Source organism: Peromyscus californicus, unplaced genomic scaffold (genome assembly GCF_007827085.1).
Source record: "Peromyscus californicus insignis strain IS unplaced genomic scaffold, ASM782708v3 Scaffold_11__1_contigs__length_118956290, whole genome shotgun sequence".
Lineage (NCBI taxonomy): Eukaryota > Metazoa > Chordata > Mammalia > Rodentia > Cricetidae > Peromyscus > Peromyscus californicus.
Window position 1 is genome coordinate 54,141,682 of NW_026294402.1, and position 22,978 is coordinate 54,164,659.

The following is a 22,978-nucleotide window of genomic DNA, read 5'->3' on the forward strand; positions in this document are numbered from 1 at the left end:
GGGCAAGCACTCTACGAAGTGAGCTGTGCCCCGAGCCTCCCAAGGGTGTTTGTCCCGTAGGCCAGGCAGATTCCAGCACACTGAGGAAGTGTGCATGGGGGCGAGTCAGATTGAAGAATCTGAATTTTTGATTCCTTTTTTTAATTGCCTGGCTTCAACCTGCACCAAGGGGACGCCTCAGTGTCTCTATATAGACAATCTAGATTGCTGTCCTTCCGCAGTCCTCCCAACCACACGAGGCGACAAAGAAAAACATTATTTTTTGGCGAACCCGGAGAGCCTCTTTCTCACGAGCCTTCAGGGACCCAAGGCACAGGCGCCACCCACTCGCTCCCTCACGCCTCCATCTATCGTTCACTGCGCACGCGCGCCCAGGCTGGCATCCTGGGGCGGGGACACGCCCAGGTTCTGCTTGCACGGCGGTTGGTCGGAAGCCAGGCACGTGACCGCAGTGTCTTCGCCCGAGCATGCGCAGAGGGGCCCAGCGTGCCCGGGACGGCACGCTGAGGCGTGGGTGCGCGACCTCGCCCGCCCGCCTCGGTCCCCGCCCCTTGGCCTGCCGCTCCGCCCCCGCGGGGCGTCCCGGGCCGCTCGTCCCCTCCGCGGCGGCCGCGCGCGGCCCGGGGTCGCCGTGAGTACTCTGAAGGCTGGCGTGTGGGGAGGTTTGCGCGGGATGGGGCGGGGTGGCCGGGCGGCGGGCGGGGTCCGCCCTGCTTGAGGGACCGAGTGAGGGGCGATGACAGGCTTCGCTCGCCCGGGCGGCTGGCGGCGGTGAGCCACAGACGGCTTCTTAACGGGGAAGGCCGGGGCTGGGGGCCGACGGGGGACGTCTGGAGCAGAGGCCTCGGGCGCAGCCCTGCCAGCGCAGGTGTCCCCGCGAGCATCCCAGTCCTCTCCCTCCGCAGGTGCCCGGGTTAGCGCTGGCCCTCAGGAAGCGCCCCTCCGCGCCCGGCTGCGCCCTTTGTTTAGTAGCTTAGTCCTCCTGACACTCCTGTTGGAGTTTTCCTCTCCTAGCACACAGAGCTGGGAGTCAAGCCCAGCGTGTGGACGTTGAGAGCAGAGGCTTCTCTGGCTTGGTAGATGTCAAACGGTCACTCTGAAAAGTGCCTGTGGACCTAGAGAAAAAGACCTTTTGTGAGTCGTCCTAAGGATTATTTACCTTTGGCAGAATCTCGTAGAAATAGATCAAGCGTGTGTGCAAGCTGCCATCACCCAAAATAAACAAACACTGAGCGTAACAGCACTCTTCTCTGGTCACTCTGATAGTCTTTGGCTCAGCTCCTCTTGAGAGGTTCCAGGTCTTTTTTCTTCTCTTAGTGCATTAACCCCTGCATTAGTTACTGCCTCATCACATGAAAAATGGATATATTTAGGACCTATCAAATGTTCGAGTTCCCTGTGCAAGTTATGTGACTTCCCTAGGTTGGAGTATTAAATATATAACATGAAAACTTTGAATCAGGTCATCTTTCGCCCACCCCTCTTCTTTAGTGTCTGTGAATCCCATGATCCACCACCTGCCCCTTCCCACTCTCCGGCTTTCAAATCTGCTCTCCATCCCTAAGGGAAGAGTATTTAGTGTCTAGGGTTCAAGTCTCTTTCACTAAAACATCCTGGTTTGAAAAGTTGGTCATTTCATAACCGTCTTTTCCTTGGAAAAACTGATTTTTTTTTTCTCTTTTTAATAGCAGAAGCCAAGCAGCAAACCTCGAAAAGATGCTCACTTTTTCTTGACTTCTGCGGTGAAAGACCTTTGAAAAAGTTGGCACTTGTAGTCTAAGCTGCCATCGTTCTCCTGCTCACCCCAGGACAACCCAGGCTGGACAGTAGTGCTTCCTTCCCTCTGTATTCCTCCATGGTCGTCCATATCAGCACTTGACTGTTTATTTTCAAATCTCAAAAAAAACAAAACAAAAAACTCCAGTCCCCAGAACTTCATAATTTGCTTCTCGGCTGCTCTTGAAGGTGAAGGAAGTCTTGACTTTTAAAAAGCATTTTGTGGTTGTTGCTGATGTATGGAAGCAGTGATAAGTTCTTATGTTTATCTCCTATGTAGCTTCGGTACATAGCTGAGGGGTCATTCACTAATTCAGTAAATGTGTTATCGAGGCTGAGAACAGTGAAAACAGTAAAAATCTGTGCTTTTAGAGCTTTGACTCTGGCAAGAGACAAGTGTGTGTGAGAGTAGCCAGAGTGTGGGGAAGGAAATAATTGGAGAGGGATAGGGAATGCTGGTATCGGTATTATTATTACTCTAATTATTTTTTAGTGGATTTTTTTGTTTGTTTGTTTGTTTGTTTTTCCCCGAGACAGGGTTTCTTCGTGTTGTTTTGGAGCCTGTCCTGGACCTTGCTCTGTAGCCCAGGCTGGCCTCAAACTCACAGAGATCAGCCTGGCTCTGCCTCCCAAGTGCTGGGATCAAAGGCGTGCGCCACTGCCGCCTGGCTAGTGCAGGTATTTTATATAGGGTATTTAAGGTGACCTTTGACCAGAGTGTGAATATCTAAAAAGGCATCCTAAAAGGGGAGAACAGGAGAGACAAGGCTGTGTAGTGGAACTATGCTTGCTGTGTTTGAAGAACAGCAGGGAGACCAGGGGAATCTCCCCGTTAATGTGTAGAGTTGACTTTCTAGGGAGAACCTTTGATTTTAAATTGCAGTTTTCCAACTGTATACCAAAAACCAAGAAGTGTAAGAAACCTTTGTGTGGTGATATTTTGTTTGTGCTTTAACAAATAAAGCTTGCCTGAAAAGATCAGCGGGCGGAGCTAGCCACTAGGTAACCATCTCGGCCAGGCAGTGGTGGCATATACCTTTAATCCCAGCATTCCTCAGCATCATCAGTTACCAACTTTTTTTTTTTTTTTTTTTTTGAGACATAGCACCAGACTGGCTGAGAACTCAAAGAAATCCACTTGCCTCTGGAATGCTGGAATTAAAGACATGTGCCACCATGTCTGACTCAAAGTTATCAACATTTTGCAAAATTTATTTAATCGGTTTCCCCCTTATTTTATTTGGAACTGGGGTAGTACTTAATTTCTAAAATTAAAAATAAAATTCTAGTTGACCTACAAAACATTGAGTTTTTTCATACATATAATTGTACTCTGCTCATACTCATCCCCTCAGTAGATTTCAAAGCACTTACCAGATACCAGGTTATCTCGTCTCTAAGAACTTCAGTTGTAATTGACTTTTGCATATTGTTTTTTAATCAGTGAGGCAGTACTGTCAGCTCAAGGACTGCTATGTAGAGTTTGCTTTGGTATTGTGTTTTATAGCCACACACTGGACCAATTCCTAGGTTTAACTTGGTATCTGAGAAGAAATGACAGACCCTTGAAAGATGCAGTGACCTAGTTCTCAAATTTTATCATGCAGCGTAATAACTTTAGGGCTTGTTAAAACATCACTGAGTTCCAGCCCTGGTTTTTCTACTTCACTAAATCTCAGGGGGTGAGGGCTAAGAATTGGCATTTTAACAAGTTCCCAGGTAATACTGATGCTGTAGGCACACCAGCCTACTTAGAACCAATGATGTAGAAAAGTAAGGTTTGGTAGAATCATAATAAGGACCAAGAACACCCCAGAGTAGTGTGGAGTATGTTAGATTGAGGTGTATGTGGAGCCAGGAAGGACTAGAATAGTGATTCCTAGTTTTGGCTTAATAGTAGACAGCATTTAACTGATTTAACTTTTATGATTAATTCCTATGAAATTGTACGAGTTGGTTATGGGATAGGGCTGTGTGTGGTCTAAGCTGAAAGCTCCCCAGGCGATTGCAATGTATAGGTAATGTTTGTGGCCTACTGATCTAGAGAGCAGCAGAAAGCTTTAAAAGCCTACTATTATAGTAGCTTTGCCATCCTTTACCATTCAAGCCTTCATAATTTCATAGCTGAGTGTTTTTTCCTGATATGTTGCCAGTGAAGGCTTCAGTGGGGCTAAAAATAACCTGTTATAGGATGAAGGTCTTCTCGAAGTGGGGGAGGAGCTTAGTGCTCTTCTGAGTGCCTGTTTGGCCATTACTATAACTGTGTGGAGGTTAGGTTCCAAGACAACCCTGATAACTCAGACAGTGTTTACCAGAGCATCCTCAGTATTACTGAGAACTAACTCCGTACATTAGATGGTTGTCATAGAGTGGCTTCTAGTAATATTGCTTTTATTTTTCAAAGATTTATTTTTAATTTTTTGAATATGTGTATTCAATCCCCTGGAGCTAGAGTTATAGGCAGTTATGAGCTGCTCAGTGTGAGTGCTGGAAACCCAACTCAGAGCCTTTGTAAGAGCACTATTACCCACTAAGCCATCTCTCCAGTCCCCTTGAATTAATTTATTTTTGAGACAGAGTCCTCAATGTAGCCCAGGCTGACCTCAAACATGTTATCTTCCTGACCCTAGATCCCCCTCCTTATTGCTGGGACTATGGGTGTGCACTACCAAGCTTAACTAAAGCTGATGTTTTAAAACCAATAATGAGGGATTAGGGATATGGCTTGTTGGTTAAAATGCCTGCCATGCAAGTGTGAGGACTAGAGTTTGGATCCCCAGAACCTACATAAATGTCAGGTGGGCACAGTGGCTATGTGTAGTTTCAGCTTTGGGAATGTGGGGATAGGATCTCAGCAAGCCTGCTAGCTAGACTGAGATCTTTTCTCAGTCAGGCAGAAAATGAATGAGAAAGACTCCAAGAGTCAGCCATAGGAGCCTACGCACACGCACATGCACACGTACTTGCATATACATTTGCCTGCACACACATACACATGCAAAGAAATAAAAAGTGATAATGGCCCTTTATGGGAAAATAGGAACAAAGAGTGTAAGAAGAATCTGGTTCTGGTTCATAAGGCTGGTGAGGATTGGTATTGTGAAAGCTGTTCATAAATGAACTTATTGGACACAGAAGCATAAGCAATTGGTCCTGCCACTGTTACTTTTCGCCTTAATCTGATTGTAACCTTATAGACTAGAGCAGATAGTTACTCCAGTCCCAACTTTCAACTTTCAGTGGATTAGACAAATGTATATTCTATTTGTAGTGCTTTCAGCTTGGATAAGAACTACCAAAGTATGTGTGTTTGCATGCATTATGCCTCTTTATATGTGACTATATATGGATAAAATATACCTGTGTATATACTACCCAGCTAATAAATGGTGAACCCAATTGTTAATCTACTTTCCACAGGACAGTGACTTATTACCACAACAGCAGAGCCTGCCATCCCCAGCAGATCGACAGTACCTATGACATCATCACCTCCTTTTTCTCATCCCGTGATCTCCTAAATGCTCATCTTGTTGGCCTGGGTTCAGTTGGTGGTATGGAGGGGTGCTGCCTAGCACAGACCTGAGAGTGTGTGTGAGACCCACTGACCCAATGGTGAGGACTGACTCCTCATGTCTCCTAACTAATCATCTAAGGGGCAGATAAGACAAAAAGCTGACTTCACCTTCTCCTGGTATTTCCCCTCTCTTGCCCTTTTGGAAATATCTATTTGAAGTTAAAGGAAGGAGGAGTGTGGAAACAGTGTTACTTGAACTGTGTAGGGCTGTTGTCTTCAAAAGGAAAGGGAGAGGTAAACACTTGGAGATAGAAGAGTAGGAGTGAGCGTTGGCTGTGGTGGCTTGTACCTTTAGTCCCAGCACTTGGGAAGCTGAGGCAGGTGAATTGCTGCAAGGTCCGGGCTAGCCAGGGCTACATAGTGAGACCCTGCCTCAAAGACAAAACATAAAACGAGAGAGATGAGGAAGTGATGATGGAGAGCTTAGGTATGTTTTCCTCTGTCCCACTGAGTCAGAGCTAGACCATAGATAATATTGGACTCAGTAAGAGTGAAGTGAAAGGTGTAAGAGGATTAAGTTATTAAGGCTTCAGTTATTCTATCCCAAGAAATGTGAGGGTCTGTTTCCCATCCTGTTACCCTACACTAGTCCATGTTGTTTTATCTCCAGGACATCAAAGGCCAGTTCTGGAATGATGATGATTCAGAAGGAGATAATGAATCAGAGGAGTTCCTATATGGAGTTCAGGTGAGGTTGTATTACCCCAAACTCACGTTGGATGATTTAGACTTTATATGCTGGGTACATCAAGAAGGAAAGAAGTTCTGTTGAACAGAGATGAACTAAGAGAATGTTAGTGGGATCTGATCTGATGGGAATCTTTGAGAACTGATGTGTTGTCCTTGCTCATGCCTAGGACTTGTCATTGTCCCATAGTCAACTTCTCGGCAGAGGCAGGTGGATCTCTGTGAGTTCGAGGCTAGCCTGGGCTACAGAGTGAGTTCCAGGAAAGGTGCAAAGCTACACAGAGAAACTCTGTCTCCAAAAACCAAAAAAAAAAAAAAAAAAGAAAGAAAGAAAGAAAGAAAGCCTGCTTGTTGGCCTACTGAAACCTTCTTAGTCTGCAGTAGAGAGACTTGTTCCATGGAATTTGTGCTAGGGTTACAACCAAGAGCCTATGTGCTGCACTTTGGTTTTTCCTGTTCCTGGTGTATCTTCGTATTCTTTTTACTCTCTTTCTTACTTTCCCTTTGTTTATCTCTTTCTACCCCTGCTACCTCACTATTTTCACTGATGCACCAGGGGAGCTGTGCTGCTGACCTGTATAGACACCCACAGCTTGATGCAGACATTGAAGCAGTGAAGGAGATCTACAGTGAGAACTCTGTGTCTATCAGGTGGGACTCCACTTCAGGATGACAAGGATCTTTAAAAGGCTAGAGTTTCCTTTTGATGGTGTGATGGACTGATAAATTTATGAGTTTAGCAATAGAAGGTTGCTCAGAGTATTTAAACATGGTTGACTATGGGGTATAGGAGTTAAAACTACTTTTCTTAGCTATTCCCTCTCATCCTAAATACCTCTAGGTCACTAGTTCCCTTTGATGTAAGAAGGGCTATGGTCGCCGGGCTGTGATGGCACACACCTTTAATCCCAGCACTCGGGAGGCAGAGGCAGGCAGATCTCTGTGAGTTCGAGGCTAGCCTGGGCTACCAAGTGAGTTCCAGGAAAGGCGCAAAGCTACACAGAGAAACCCTGTCTCAAAAAACCAAAAAAATAAGAATAAAATTAAAAAAAAAAGGAAGGGCTATGGTCATAAGTGGTCTGATACACAGCTAAGATCTTAAGTATGGAGCTACCTTCCACCCTTCTCCTGTTTCCAGGGTTAGTTCTTCTTTACCTCTCTATTCCCTCCTCTCTTAATGAGCCTCACATGTGGTTGCCTGTGTCCCTGTAGAGAATATGGAACTATCGATGATGTGGACATTGACCTCCATATTAACATCAGCTTCCTCGATGTAAGTGGTGCCAACAGCATGTGTAGCTTGCCTTACCGATTTTTTTCATGTAGGCTTTGCGTCTTGTTCTTGAGTGCTATATTTGGAGCATATATTCTTCACCTCTGTCTTTCCTAGACCATCAACAGACACTGGTGTGTACTGTTAGGTGCATGTGTGTGTCATATAGAGGAAACTTGTAGTCTGTTCCTCTCTGTGGTAAACCAAAAGCTATTTCTCTTACTCTCTTAGGAGGAAGTATCTACAGCTTGGAAGGTCCTTCGAACGGAACCTATTGTGTTGAGGCTACGGTTTTCTCTCTCCCAGTACCTTGATGGACCAGGTAAAGGCAGTGACTTTGGGCGAGTGGATAATCTATGTGTGGTCTGATCCAAAGTCCTAAGTTAACTGAAGTAGAAATGAAATTGGAAATAAGACCTTTGTGCTCACCCTTTGTTTTCCATTTCTTGTCATTAGTGTCCTCGTCCCCAGTCATCTGATAGCCTTCTTCTTGACTCGTGAAATTGTTTTCTCTGATTTGAAGATATTTATTCTTCTCCAAACCTCTCAACTTCCTACTGAAAATACTTGAAATTTAACAAATAGCTTCTAGAGTCTACTGCTGTCTCGGGTTTTCTTCCTCCACTATGCAGGCATGTCCAACTTGTTGACATTCCAACACATTGTCCTCTTCAGAATCCACACTCAAGAACTGAGCTATTGGTATACCAAAAATAAATAAATAAATAAACAAACAAACAAACAAATAAATAAATAAATAAAATTTACAAAATTCTCATAATGTTTTAAGTAAGTTACAATTTTGTATTCAGCCACATTCATAGCTATCCTTAACTGCAAGTTGGATATGCCTGAAAGTATGTAACAACTACTGTGTCTAGAGTCTGAGGACGCTATCCTACTAAACTGTGACTTGGACTTTGTGGAGATAAGAGGTATGCACATATTGGAAACTTTCTCTTTTCTTTGCAGAACCATCAATTGAGGTTTTCCAGCCATCGAATAAAGAAGGGTTTGGGCTAGGTCTTCAGTTAAAAAAGTAAGAACTTTTTTTTGTTCATGGACATATGAGGGAAAAGGATTGAGATATATGTATCTTAGCCAGCTTTCCATTTCTGTTACAGAATAACTGAACTGTTCAACTTAGAAGATAGAACATTTTATTTTAGCTCACAATTTGGAGATTTCAGCCCACAGTAGCTTGACCCTATGCATATCTGACAGCACAGTACATCATTGTGGAAGCATGTGGTAGAAGGGGTCTGTTCAACTTACAGTGTGGTTGGCAAACACAGACAGACAAAGACAGACACACATACACATGAGGGATCAAGGTACCAATATCCCCTGCAAGGATATGCCCCCAATGACTTAACTTTCTTCCACCAAGTCCTACCTCTTAAATATTCCACCACTTCCCAGTAGTGTCACAGGTTGGGGGCCAAGCCTTCAGCAGGTTAACCTTTTGGGGACAGTCACAATCCAGACTATAACAACAAATGTGTCAAAGCCTTGAACATCATATTTTCTTCCAAAAATGTCCTTCTCAAATATTCCTAGGAAAAGTTAAAATAAATTTGGGAATCCCGGTCTACAGAGCAAGTTCCAGGACAGCCAGGGTACACAGAGAAACCCTGTCTTGAAAAACCACCACCATCAACAATACGAATTTAGGAAGCCAGATTTGTGGCTTCTTAGGATGGGAAGCCTATTTTTTTGGGTGTCTGACATGACACTTCATGGAAATTCAGAGAAAGGCTCATTATTACCTAGCATTTAAAGAAAAGTAGAGTCAGCAGCCTAGAATCAGAGCTCCACTATTCTTGTTTTCTCTTATGGTTTCCTCAGAAGGGTTCCGGAGGCTTAGTCAAGTTTAGGGTATAGAATGTATTAAGATGTTTGTGCTGAAGTTTTGAAATTTGAGTGTTTGATACACAAAGAGAGCTAAAGCACATTTTCTATGTCAGAGTTCAGTCAGGTTTAACAGTTTAGAAGGACCTAGAGGAAGGAGTGGCTCAGTCTGTGGGCAGGGGAGGGCTGTGAGTGAAAGAATGAAAGGAAGATGATAATGGGTTTGAAGTGTGGCTGAGAATTACCCACATAGACAGACTCAGAGTACATAACACTTGCAGGGACATAGTCAAACAAAGTAGCCTGTGTGTAGGGAGATGTTGATGGTAAAGCCCAAGCAATGAAAGCAAGAAAGCCAGAAAAGAAAGCTTCAAATCCAGGAAGATGCTGAGCTTTTGGCTCAGGCAGTGGGGACACTGAAATGTGGTTTGTTGGTTTGTTTTGCTTTATTTTTTTATTTTTATTTTTGTTGTTGTTTTTGAGACAGGGTTTCTCTGTGTAGCTTTGTGCCTTTCCTGGAACTCACTCTGTATCCCAGGCTAGCCTCGAACTCACAGAGATCCACCTGCCTCTGCCTCCAGAGTGCTGGGATCAAAGGTGTGCGCCACCATCGCCCAGCGCTTTGTTTACATTTAACATAATTTCTTTATTGAATCTTTGGGAATTTCACATCATGTACCCCAATTCTGCTCACCTCCAAGTTCCTTCATATCCTCTCCTTCCCACTGCAACAGCCCCCCAAAATGAAAATTTAAAAAAAAAAAAAAATCAGACCAAACCAAAACAAGCAAACAGAAACAAAAAAGAAGCCAAAAAACAAAACAAAAAACTTCTTCCCTCCTCCATCTTTCCTGCCTCTCCAACACCTCTTCATTCATCCTGGTGGCATTGGGAGCCTCAGTACCTCACCCAGTCTACCCTTTTGTCCAATCAGCTTTATGTGCAAATGTTCATTGCAATGAGTCATTGGTCTGATTCAAGGCCTCTGGTTTCTGGTACATGCTTGTTTGTTTTTTAAAGTTATATATTTATTTATTTTGTGGGCATGTTTGTGTCATGGTGCATGTGTCACAGTGTGTATATGGAGATCAGAGGAGAATTTGTGGGAGTTGGTTCTCTCTTTCCATCATGTGGGTCCCTGGAATCAAACTCACTCAAGTCTTTATTTACTAAGCCATTTTGTTGGCTTCTATTGAAAGGCTTTTTTTAAAAAAGATTTATTTATTTTTATTTTATATGTCTTAGTGTTTTGTCTATATATAAGTGTGGTAGTGTCCATGGAGGCCAGAAGATGTTGCTGGATCCCCTGGAATTGGCGTTAAGAGTAGTTGTAAACTTCCATGTGGGTTCTAGAAATTGAACCCTGATCCTTGGGAAGAGCAGCCATCACTCAAAACCATGGAGCCATCTCTAGCCCTCATGAAAGGTTTTTAGCAAAGAAAGGACATGGTCTGATTTACTTTTAGAAAACTACTCTGGTAGCATGCAAAATACTAGAAATTTTTTTATTGCCAGGCAGTGGTGGTACACACCCTTAATCCCAACACTCAGGGACAGAAGCAGGTAGATCTCTGAGTTAAGGCCAGCTTTGTTTACCGAATGAGTTCCAGGACAGCTAGAGCTACACAGAGAAACCCTGTCTCAAAAAAAAACAAACATTGAGTTACTCATATTATATACGAATGTTTTCCCTACATATATGTAGACAAAAGATTTATATGTTATAAACTTAGTAATATTTGACTGATTTGGATATATTGAATGTTCTAAGAATCCAGAAATATTGGAAAATTCCTCTTGGGTTTCTAGCCCAAATATCTGGGTAATCTTATACTACCAAAAAGAACATAAGAGGAACAAGTTTGTAGGATAAGAATTTTAAACATGCTGTTTAAAGGCAACTTTGGAATATGCAAGGTGTTCGGTATACAGTATATCAACTTGATTTGTACAGGAGAGGTTAGGGTTGGAGAAATGTTCTGGCCCATTGGTTAGGTAATGAGAGTGAATGTTTATTCCTAGGATGAAGACAGTGCTTTAGGACAGATGGTATTTCCATATGCCAGTGTCATATCAAGGGAGGCTTTAGGCATACATTATTCTATCGTAACTAGTTTTATAGTGTATGAGTCTGTAGATTAGTTGCCTTTCTTTGTCCTTTTCTGCCTGATCTTGCCTTTTGATCTTGATCTCCTAGGATCCTGGGTATGTTTACATCCCAACAATGGAAACATCTGAGCAATGATTTCCTGAAGACCCAGCAGGAGAAGAGGCACAGTTGGTTCAAAGCAAGTGGTACCATCAAGAAGTTCCGAGCTGGCCTCAGCATCTTCTCACCCATTCCCAAGTAAATAATTCCCTAGAGTTGATCACTTCCAAATAGCTGTCTTTTCATCTTCTTAAATGCCTAAGTTGATTTCTTCTGTCTTTAATAAGAGTCTGGTAAATTCTGTACCTTTTACTACTAATAATAGCACATGGCCCTGGTCTCCTTTGTATCCTTACCTTTCTACTCTGATTCTATTTATTTATTTATTTATTTATTTGTCTATCTATCTATCTATCTACCTACCTACCTACCTACCTACCTACCTACCTATTTATTGTGTATGCAGTGTTCTGCCTGCAGGCCAGAAGAGGGCACCAGCAACCATGTGGTTGCTTGGAATTGAACTCAGGACCTTTGGAAGAGCAGCCAGATGCTCTTAACCACCGAGCCATCTCTCCAGCCCCTTGAGTCAATATCTGTAACTAATTCCTTATGTAAAACACAATACCTAGCTTTTGGAGACATGTGTATTATTTTTCCGTCGTTTTAGAAAATTATTTTTATGTTTATAGGTGTTTTGCTTGCACTATGTGTGTGCCTGGTGCCCTCAGAGGCCAAAGGAGGGTGTTGAATCCCTGGAACTGGAGTTACAGATGGCTGTAAGCTGCCATGTGGGTCCTGGGAACCAAACCCAGGTCCTCTGCAAGAACTCCTTAACTTTTATAGCCCTTTATCTTTCCATCTTACTTCAGCTCTCATCCTTATTTCTTGTCATAAAGAAGCAGAGTAATGGACACTAACTTCTTGCTCTTATGTAAGATGTACTGATACGTAGGCTCTGTAAATAAATATTGCTCCATTCTTTGACACTGGTTCTACATTTCTACACTTTGGTGTCTTCTGATTCTCCAAAGGTAGACCCAAAGCTATATTTGTAGTGTCCCACGGACCACCTTTGATGGTTAATAGTTGATGTTAGGCAAGCTTTAGGATCAACTACTTGCCTAGCAGAGTGTTGAATGCTTAGTCCTTTTCTCTCACAACATAGAATAATTATATCATCTTTAAGGAGTGTACTTAGTCATACTTGGTCTTAATGACATGGTAGCCTAGGCTCTGCCTCTGCCTTTTCTGTGCCACAACCTGAAGAACATACAGATAATGATAGCAGAAGTCAAATTTGTGATTTATTTTTCTCTTTTGACATTATTTAAGATAACATAGACTATCCCCTTGAATTTATGATCATCACTGGCCTACGATGTTCTTTTCTCTAATTCTCTTCTAGAACTCATAATGAATTCCCAGTTTTATTACTTTTTCTTTGTTCTTTCTCTGCAGATCTCCCAGTTTTCCTATCATACAGGACTCCATGCTAAAAGGCAAACTGGGTGTACCAGAGCTTCGAGTTGGGCGCCTTATGAACCGTTCCATTTCTTGTACCATGAAGAACCCCAAAGTAGAGGTGTTTGGCTATCCTCCCAGCCCCCAGGCAGGTCTCCTGTGCCCCCAGCACGTGGGCCTCCCTCCCCCAGCACGGACTTCTCCTTTGGTACATGGGCTGGGGATGGTGTGATGTGGGCATCAGGAGGGTGGGGGTGGAAATGTAGGGGAATAACTTTTCAAAGGGGTGAGGGGTAGAGCTGTCCAGCCAAGTTCAGACATAATATCATGAATGTATACAATGGAAGTTTTTAATTATTAAAAGCTTGTATCTAAATATATATAATTAAATAATGATTTAATTATTAAGTGCTTGTATCATGTCTGACAGGCCTGTCTGATAGTTTATAAAGCAGAGTCTGGAGATTGGCATGCCACGGAGAAGTCATGTATAATATAGTTAGGTTATGGTTACTTGGTAATCAGCTGCTGTGCCAACCTATTCTAACTTTGAAGGGAGTTAAAGACAGGTGAACCTTTCCAGAACCTTTAACAAAAACTTCTAAAGGTCTCTCCAGTTTTGTGATTACTTAGGCTGATCTGAGCTAAGGCTTAGCTATTTTAGGTGAATCCTGGATGAGGGTGTGAATGAGGGTATGTGTTGGGCCCCACTCTATAGGAGACTCATAGGATCTGTCTTGAACTCTTACTAGGTCAGTGGTCACTGCAAGAACATCCCCACTCTGGAGTATGGATTCCTTGTGCAGGTAATCAAGTCCAGAGCTTTTTCCCAAAGCTCTTCCCTGTTGCTTACCCATCTAACTGCCTAACCCACAGCTCTTGAGTTAGTTACTTCCTGAGTTGATTTGTTCGCAGAACTATATTGAGTGGACAAAAGGAAAGAAGACATAGATTCCATTCTTAAGGTCAGAGCATTATCAAGAACACTTAATGCAGTGGTTCTCAACCTTCCTAATACTGCGACCCCTTAATACAGTTCCTCATGTTGTGGTGACCCCAACCATAAAATTATTATCCTTGGTACTTCATAGCTATAATTTTGCTACTGTTATAAATCATAAGGTAAAATATCTGATATGTAGGATATCTGATATGCTATCCCTGTGAAAGGGTCGTTCGACCCCCCAGGTTTAGAACCACTGACTTACAGGCTTATTAACCAGCCCATAAACATGTGAACAGCCTAATTTATACACAGGAACAAGTTAAGTCAATGTTAAGTAAATAAAAATTTAAAACCAAATAGTTTAAGATATTGTTGCAAGAGCTCTGGATTTGTGCCATCTTTCTTCAATAGAGTGTGCGCTTGCGTGTGCGTGCGTGCGTGCGTGTGTGTGTGTGTGTGTGTGTGTGTGTGTGTGTGTGTGTGTATGTATGCATGTGTGTGTTTGACTAAGAGATGGGTTAATTGTCCTAGGTGGTAGACATGACTTAAGTCCTGCCTTCTAGCATCCAATCTTGGATTGAATACTCACATGCCACAAATAGAAAGTCTGTAACGACTATAGCTACTGTAACTGATTAGTTAGTACCTATTTATAAAATACTTTCATGAGAACCTGTGAAATGGCTTAGCTGGTAAAAGCACTTGCTGTGTAAGTCTGACAACTTGAGTTCACTCCCTAGAATGCCTGTGAAGGCTCAAGGAGAGAACTGATTCCGTAAAGTTGTCCCCCATGTCTCCTCCTCTCATCAAATACATAATGATGAAGACTAAAACTAAAATTTTAGTTTTCAAATTTAATTAATTGAGGAGAGAGAGAGTATGTATGTGTTTGTGTGTGTATATGCATGCATGCACACACATGCATAGTGTAGCACTTGTGTGACTGTCAAAAGACAGCTTGTGGGAGTTAGTTGGTTTTACCTTTCTATATATGTGTCTCAGGAACTCAGGTTGACAGGCTTGATACCACCTCCCCAAATTTAAATACTTTCATGGACAGATCTCATTTCTTGCAGTATACTTATGAGCTGCATAATGTCCTGCTTTATAAATGAAGAAAACAAGGCTAATGTATCTGACTTGCCTAGTTATATTTGATAGTAAATAATAGATGTGAAATGTTAACTCAAGACTTCTATGTCAAAGATCCTGCTGGTCTACATGTATAGTATCATACAGGGTTAGTAGTGTAGTGAGGACATCAGTTTAAGTTCAGAATCTAAGCTAGAAAAGATTCAGTTGTTTCCATTATCTCCAAAACAACATGAAAAACTTCTATACTTCCAAAAGATATAGAATCTGTTCTCTCTCCAGATCATGAAGTATGCAGAGCAGAGGATTCCAACATTGAATGAGTACTGTGTGGTGTGTGATGAGCAGCATGTCTTCCAGAATGGATCCATGCTTAAGGTATAGGCTCTTGCTCTGACCCTCTTACTTGGCCAAGGCATTTTGCTTCCTATCTTTTCTTTCTTCCTATGCCTTTAGAAAAGGATACATTCTGTTCACAATCCTATAGACTCTAGAAAGAACTGTTTTCTTAGAAAACAAATTTCAATAATCCTCTCTGGAGAGATAAGGGTATAAACATAATTTTGAAGACACCATTCCCACCTAACATTTATAAACAGGGTGTATTTGGCTGTTCCCAAATCTAGGTGGGTAGGCAGAACACTTAACTATAAATTATAATCTGTGTGTATATATTTAAGAACAAGGAACACCATTCTGGAAACTCAGAAGAGAGAACATCCAACTACCTTAATGACCAGAGAGAATTTTATAGGTAGATAAGATCACTCAAACTTACTAGTAAGGCATTTAAATTTTTAATTGATAGTCCCCCTCAACACACACACATATCTTCTCAATACACAACTCATCCCTTCTTATATCTTCTCCATACATGACCCATACCTCTCCTGTCTGTTCAATATGTCTCTTTAGCCAGCTGTCTGTACTCGTGAACTATGCGTCTTCTCCTTCTACACACTGGGAGTCATGTCTGGAGCTGCGGAGGAGGTGGCTACTGGAGCAGAGGTATGAGAGAGGAAAAGGACACTGGGGAATTGGGATAAGAAAAGCGAAAGAGGCCAGGTATGGTGTCAGTGCCTTTAACCTCAGGATTTGGGAAGCAGAGACAGGAGGATCTCTTGAGTTCGAGGTCAGCTTGGTCTATACAGTGAGTTCTAGTACAGCTAGAACTACATAGTAAGACCCTATCTCAAAACAAACAAACAAAAGCAAAGGAAGCCAGCTATTTCATTCCTTAGAATTTAACCCCAAATATGCTTTCATGCTTAATGGTGCTCACTAAAGTATAAAGTTTATAATAAAGCTAAAATGGATAATGAACTCTGTAGGAGGTCCATCCAAATTATGGCATATCCTTACATTGAAAATACTGATAAACGCTGGGCGGCGGTGGCACACGTCTTTGATCCCAGCACTCGGCAGGCAGAGCCAGGCAGATCTCCGTGAGTTCGAGGCCAGCCTGGTCTACAGAGTGAAATCCAGGACAGGCACCAAAACTACATAGAGAAACTCTACCTTGAAAAACCATTAAAAAAAAAAAACCTGTAATATGTAGTTATGTCCAAAATCAAATACCAAGCCAGGCTTGTGGTAGCATGTTCCTTTATCTTCCTAGCTGCTTGGAGGGCTGAAGCAGGAGGATTACTTGAATTAAAGAGTCGCAAATGCAGTCCCAGCACTTGGGAGGCAGAGACAGGCGGATCTTTGTGAGTTTGAGGCCAGCCTGGTCTACAGAACGAAATCCAGGAAAGGCGCAAAACTACACAGAGAAACCCTGTCTCGCAAAACCAAAAAAAAAAGTCACAAATGCTTAGCCTAGATGAGGTCGTCAGTTCGTTTTCCGCCCCCTTTGCCCAAGAAAGAAAGAACAGATAACTATTTGTATATCAAAATATCTGGAAGGATATTCATCAAATTTTGTAGTTACTTGGGAGCAAATGAATTTGTTTGGTGGATTGGAGATGGTATCTCTGTTCTTTAATTATTTTGCTAGTATTTGAACTTTAAAGATTTATTTTTATTTTTATGTGTATAAGTGTTTTTCCTGCTTGTATGTATGTGTACCATGTGGGTGTCTGATGTTCATAGAGGTCAGAAAGGGTTTCAAATCCTCTAGAATTGAAACTACAGACTGTTGTGAGCTGTCATATGGGTGCTAGGAACTGAACCCTGGTCTTCTGCAAGAACATCAAGTATTCTTACCCACTGAGCCATCTCTAGCCCTATTATTGAATTTTTATAAATTTGTATTTTCGACTTAGAAAGCATTGAAAACATTTGCAATAAAAGGAGCGGCGGGACATTCTGGAGACCACTTGACTGCCAGAACTGGACAATCATTTAGTTCTTCCCTCTCTTTTCTCCTAAGGTGGTAGATCTGCTGGTGGCCATGTGTAGAGCAGCTTTGGAGTCCCCTAGAAAGAGCATCATCTTCGAGCCTTATCCCTCTGTGGTGGACCCCACTGATCCTAAGACTCTGGCCTTTAACCCTAAGGTATAGTTGTTTGGGAGGAAAGGGCTAAAGGACAGAAATGTTAATGGTGGGAGGTGGGGTTGCCATTCCAGTACACACAACAGATTGAGTAAAGGACAGAAGAAATGGAACACTTGTTTCTTGGTACTCTTGAACACTGGGGTTAATCTGATGAAATAGCTGAGCTTGTCAAAAGAAAGGAAGAAAAATTAGTACCTGTTACAACATGATGGAAAGAATACAGGCTTGGGCTAGATGTGGTTGCTCATACCTATAATCCCAGCACTTGGAAGACTGAGGCAGGAGAATGGCTTAGGGTTTAAGGCGAGCCTGGACTACATAGTAAATTTCAAGCTTGCTTACTCTAAGAATGGGATTATGACTGGTGGGAAAATAAAACAAAACAACAATGACAGGATATAGGCTTGATGGGAGTAAGCCAGACTGGATTCCACCAGAGGGTCTTTGGCTTCATCGTTGAATGATGCTAGGGAAAGTACTTAATCTTTCTCAGTTTCAACTGCCCTGCCTGTAAAAGGGGGTAGTGGTTATTTTGTGGACTATAACAAAATGAGAGATAATATATAAAATACCCTGTGGGGATTCTCTGGAGAAACAGCTAATAGGCTGTGGATAACTATAAATATATTCCATTCATTTCCATATATATTATAGAGGGAGGATTTTATTATGAGGAATGGTCCCACCTAATTAGGGAGGCTGAGGAGTCCCCACATCTACAATCAGCAAGCTGGAAATTCTAGAAAGTCTGTGATGAATGATGTTCTAGTTCTAGTTCAGAAGCCTGAGAACCATGTAGGCTCAAGACCCACAAGGGCCAGTTTTGTAATTCATTCAAATCTAAAGCCAGGAAAAGGCTGATACCCAACTTGTGAAGAATACCTTTTTATTCAATGGCCAGGATTGGGAAAAATTAGCTTTCTTACTCTATTTGGGTCTTTATTTGGCTAGATGAGATACTTATTAAGAATGGCAATTGACTTTGCCTAGTCTACTCATTCAGCTGTTAATCTGAACCCCAAAATACCTTCACAGACAAACCCAGAAACCATGTTTGACCAAATATGTAGGTACCTTATAACCTATTCAAATTGACTTTTTGCAGCAGTAGCAGGGGGTGGGGGGTGGTTCAAGGGTTTCTCTGTGTAGCCTTGACTGTCCTGGAACTTGCTCTGTAGACCAGGCTGGCCTTGACTACAGAGATATGCCTGCCTCTGCCTCCCAAGTGCTGGGATTAAAGGCATGCACCACCAGCTTTCAAATTGACTTCTAAAATTAATTAACCATCACTGCATATCACAGTGCCTCATTGTTATCTGTCAGTACTATATGTTGGGCACAGTGCTAGATTTATACATTTATTTAATTCTGAGAACATCTCTGAGGATGGCCACAGAAATATTTTTAGTTACAAACGGGCTGGAGTATAAGTCAATGTAGAGCACTTACCAGCATGTGTGAGGCTATAGACTCAACCCTAGCATCACCAAAATCCTGACATGAAAAAAAATCAAACAAGCAGAATACCCCCTGTCATTTGTAAACAGGGCGTGTAATACTTGAAGGTGTTCTGTGACTTACTCAATTAATTTCAACTGGTAAAAGACTAGTATACAACGCTAAACGTTTCCTGATAAAGTTTGTTTTTTCCGTGGCATACTTGAGTCTAGACTTAAACTGACCTCCTTTTTTTTGTAAATCATCATATCTTTGTATCTACTATTTTTCTTCTTCTAATTCTTTTCTTCCCATTGATTATTAACAGAAAAAGAATTATGAGCGGCTTCAGAAAGCTCTGGATAGTGTGATGTCCATCCGGGAAATGACCCAGGTATTTTGCCCTCTCTTTGCCTATCTCAGTGCCCTTTCCTGCTTGTAATTCACAGGACTAGGGTAAAAATTTACAGAAGCTACTCAAATTCTTATGTTTTCTTTGTTTCCTTTGTAACCTTCCCAGTTCTTGTTCTCTGTTTTGTTAGCTTTCTTACCCTAAGTCTCCTAGTGTCTCTCTCAACCTTTATCTTTGCTGCATATTTTTTCACAAGTTGTTCATGTTTTAACTGTTTTTCATAGTTCTTGGGGAATTAGAGAAACTAGGGAAAGACCTCTGCCCAAGGTTGGGAGGGTGAAGAGGGACTTGGAGATAAGGAGCTAGATCCAGGGGCTGCGTCTTCTGTCCTTCTAGGGGTGGGGCAGCCACACGGAGCAGTGACCATCCTCTGACTCAAGGCTGTCCCTCACCAGATTTCCCCACCCCTCGTCTGCAGTCTCTGCATGAATAGACATTCATTTGTACTCACATTTACAGGTGGGCCTCTTCTCAGCAAATCCTATATATCACAGTGCAGATTAACACAGAAGGTACACCTAGAAGGGATGTTTACTATTAGAAAGACTGTTTTATGTGAAGATTTGCACAGGATTCTTTAGCCTAATCTTTGGGGGACATTGATTTTATTTATTTTTTGATTTATAAGCACCATCTTTAGAGCTGTAGGAGTTGCATAAAATGAGGGAGACCCACCTGCATGTTGTTTTGTAAGCATCTTCAGTCATTTTCATATTTATAAGTCTTGCCAACCTGACTGAGCCTCTTTAAGGGTGGGAACCCCCTTGTCTTCGTTCTTCCAATCGCCTATCTTGCCTTGGGTCCCAGTAGTCTGTTGAGAGTGGGAGGGGTCCTTCCTCTCCTGGGAGATAATCTTATGGCCATTGTCTTGCAGGGCTCATATTTGGAAATCAAGAAACAGATGGACAAGCTGGATCCCTTGGCCCATCCTCTTCTGCAGTGGTATGGATAGAATGGCTCAGGCTTTACAGGGGGTGGAGAAGGAAAGAGTTGTAGGCATGGATCTATACTTTCTCCTAGAGGCATTCAGCATTCTTTACAAGGCTCTGTATTATGACTACTTTCTCTTGGTGTTTTTCTGACAAGTCTCAACTTGACAGTAACTACAAAGCGCTCACAAATTCTGATGTGATTTCTCAAGTTCTCTTTAAGTATTCCATATTTCCCCAAATGTTTGTTTCCTTACTTAATTCTTTAATTATAAGATTTGTAGAAAGTGTGTGTATTTGTCATGTACAACATGCATTATATAATGGTTCATTAGAGTTTTTTCAGTGCTAGGATATTGTCCATGATGGCTCAGCAGTTTTCAAACATTTATTGTTATTAACTATTGTTGCCATTAGGAAGTTTTGAGTTTTTCTTATACAGTTCTTTTCAACTTAGTTTTCTGTGTGTCCAAAGAAATTCATCTCCACCTCCTATCTCCTTCCCTGATGAAGAGCAGCTAGAGCCAGATGCACTGTTGTTTCCTGCTGCTAACAAGAGGATTGGACTGTTCCATTCCTCTCCCTTCCTCCTGCTGCTTTCTCCTGTTTTCCCGACAACTTCTCTTTCTAGTTTGCCTCCGTCCAGTGCAGTAGATTATCCCCACATAGCATGAGTAATTACCAGACATAGACTTCTTTTTTTTTTTTTGGTTTTTCGAGACAGGGTTTCTCTGTGTAGCTTTGCACCTTTCCTGGAACTCACTTGGTAGCCCAGGCTGGCTTCGAACTCACAGAGATCCGCCTGGCTCTGCCTCCCGAGTGCTGGGATTAAAGGCGTGCGCCACCACCGCCCGGCCAGACATAGACTTCTAAAGTAGCATCATAAGTTATGGGGAGATTGCTTAGTTGGTGAAATATTTACCATATAAGCTTGAGGACCTGAGTTTAATTCCTGGCACTCACAAAAACAACTCAGGGATGATGGCATATACTTGTAATCGCAGCCCTGGGAAGCAAAGATAGGCAGGTTCCTGGGACTCACTGACCAGCCAGTGAGCCCCAGATCCCAGTCAAAGACTTGTTTCAAAAAACAAGGAGGCAGAGGCAGGTGGATCCCTGTGAGTTTGAGGCCAGCCTGGTCTACAGAGTGAGTTCCAGGAAAGGCGCAAAGCTACACAGAGAAACCCTGTCTCAAAAAAACTAAAAAAAAAAAAAAAAAAAAAAAACCAAGGAAAAAAAAACCCAAGGTGGACATGTCCTAAGGAACAACACCTGCGGTTGACTGTGGCCTCCACGGACCTTCCCAATGCATACTTGCTTATACATACACAAAAATTTAAACAACTACAAAATAAGTACATAGATGATGTACAGAGAGTACTGTATCCACTGCAGGAGATAGTACTCTTGCTGAACCCTCAGTGTTTTATGCCTTTGTTCTCCTACCCTTATGTTCAAGCTATATACAGCCTAGTCTGTCCTTGACTCCTCAGAAAGTTCTTCTAATTTCTTTTGGGTTTTTACCCCTAATCTATACAGTGTTTTTCTATTTTCCCATCCCTGAGATCCTTTAGGATTCCTTTGAGGTTACACAGGTTTTAAGACTTTAAACCCAAACACAAGTTTAACCATTTTTGATTCAGACCTCTCTCTCTAATTGGTAACTTCTGATACTCTTTTTGTTTGTTTGTGGTTCTTTTTTGTTTTTTCAAACAGGGTTTCTTTGTGTTGCCCTGACTGTCTTGGAACTCAACTCTGTAGACCAGGCTGGCCTCGAACTCAGAGATCCACCTGGCTCTGCCTCCCGAGTGCTGGGATCAAAGGCGTGTGCCACCCTGCCACCACCCCCAGCTTCTGATATTCTTTTTGTTCCATGCTTTTCTCTCCTTAGATGTAGCAGCCTTCCCTCTGACTCTTTTTTATCCGTTATTTAATTCCTTGATAAGTAACTGGTCTGGTTGGTAGCTTCCCTCTAAAATCTATATAATTATATGTGTAATTTCTATGTAAGCATTATCACTTAAAAGAAATATCAACTATGACCTGGAAATAATCGCACAATTCAGACATTGGAATCTTATTTGCATACCTAGATCAGAGGAAAGTTGCCTTTTCAGGATAGCCTCACCACATACTTTTTCTGTCCCTTCCCCTTTTTCTGTTTCTTCCCAGGATAATTTCTAGCAACAGGTCACACATTGTCAAACTACCTCTCAGCAGGGTAAGTAATTATTCTCCCTCTGTAAGCTTCAGACTTAACAGTGAGAGGCAAGGAGGGGCTCTGGCCCACTACCTGTATTGGTCCCTAATTAGCTTGGTTGGTACTGTCTGTCCATCAGCATAGTCTTTGAGCCTAAACAGATTTCCCTTGATTGGGGTTAGTGTAAATCTGATTTGTTTCCTGTTTCCAACCTTTCCCTCCCTGATCTCTATTTCTGTTCTGTTTTTTTATCCCACCCCCACCCTGGGCAGCAGCTGAAGTTCATGCACACCTCACACCAATTCCTCCTGCTGAGCAGCCCTCCTGCCAAGGAGGCTCGGTTCCGGACCGCCAAGAAGCTGTACGGAAGCACCTTTGCCTTCCAGTAAGGCTGGTGGAGCTGGGCAGCAGTAGGTGGGATAGGATGGTAGGGCCTTGAGATATATGAGTTTTGTTTTTTTTTTTTCGTGATTGTCAACTAGTCAGCAGCTATTTATTAAATGCCACTGTGGTAGGTGCTCTACAAAGGATAAAGTACTGTATGTGACATGGTCTTTATCTTTAAATTACTTATGATGTAGTTGAATGAAAAGAATATTTACATGCAAATAGATATGAAGGAACAGATTGGAAGGATAGATTTGAAAGTTTGGAGAAGAAATCCACAATTTATATCTAACTGTGGGAG

General features: G+C 42.2%; 1 protein-coding gene across 10 annotated transcripts in view; it reads left to right on the plus strand.

The window, feature by feature from the left end:
* The first annotated feature begins 514 nt into the window (after positions 1-514).
* Positions 515-22,978, plus strand: part of Parp6 (poly(ADP-ribose) polymerase family member 6) — a 33,672-nt gene continuing 11,208 nt past the window's right edge. For 2 of the 10 annotated variants that reach the window (XR_008223140.1, XM_052762581.1), the window contains exons 1-18: positions 520-631; positions 1,689-1,965; positions 5,197-5,391; positions 5,964-6,041; positions 6,597-6,691; positions 7,253-7,313; positions 7,545-7,635; positions 8,286-8,352; positions 11,362-11,511; positions 12,775-12,985; positions 13,530-13,583; positions 15,098-15,193; positions 15,731-15,823; positions 17,187-17,312; positions 19,078-19,143; positions 20,036-20,103; positions 22,263-22,311; positions 22,563-22,675. Coding sequence is in view for 9 of the 10 variants with exons in the window: in XM_052762581.1 (XP_052618541.1) it covers positions 5,389-5,391; positions 5,964-6,041; positions 6,597-6,691; positions 7,253-7,313; positions 7,545-7,635; positions 8,286-8,352; positions 11,362-11,511; positions 12,775-12,985; positions 13,530-13,583; positions 15,098-15,193; positions 15,731-15,823; positions 17,187-17,312; positions 19,078-19,143; positions 20,036-20,103; positions 22,263-22,311; positions 22,563-22,675 (1,421 nt within the window). In the remaining variant the exon portion in view is untranslated. Of the gene's footprint in view, positions 663-819; positions 1,135-1,688; positions 1,966-5,196; positions 5,392-5,963; positions 6,042-6,596; positions 6,692-7,252; positions 7,314-7,544; positions 7,636-8,285; positions 8,353-11,361; positions 11,512-12,774; positions 12,986-13,529; positions 13,584-15,097; positions 15,194-15,730; positions 15,824-17,186; positions 17,313-19,077; positions 19,144-20,035; positions 20,104-22,262; positions 22,312-22,562; positions 22,676-22,978 lie in introns of those variants that run through there. The other 8 variants (XM_052762589.1, XM_052762631.1, XM_052762639.1 and 5 more) reach the window with 8 other exon arrangements.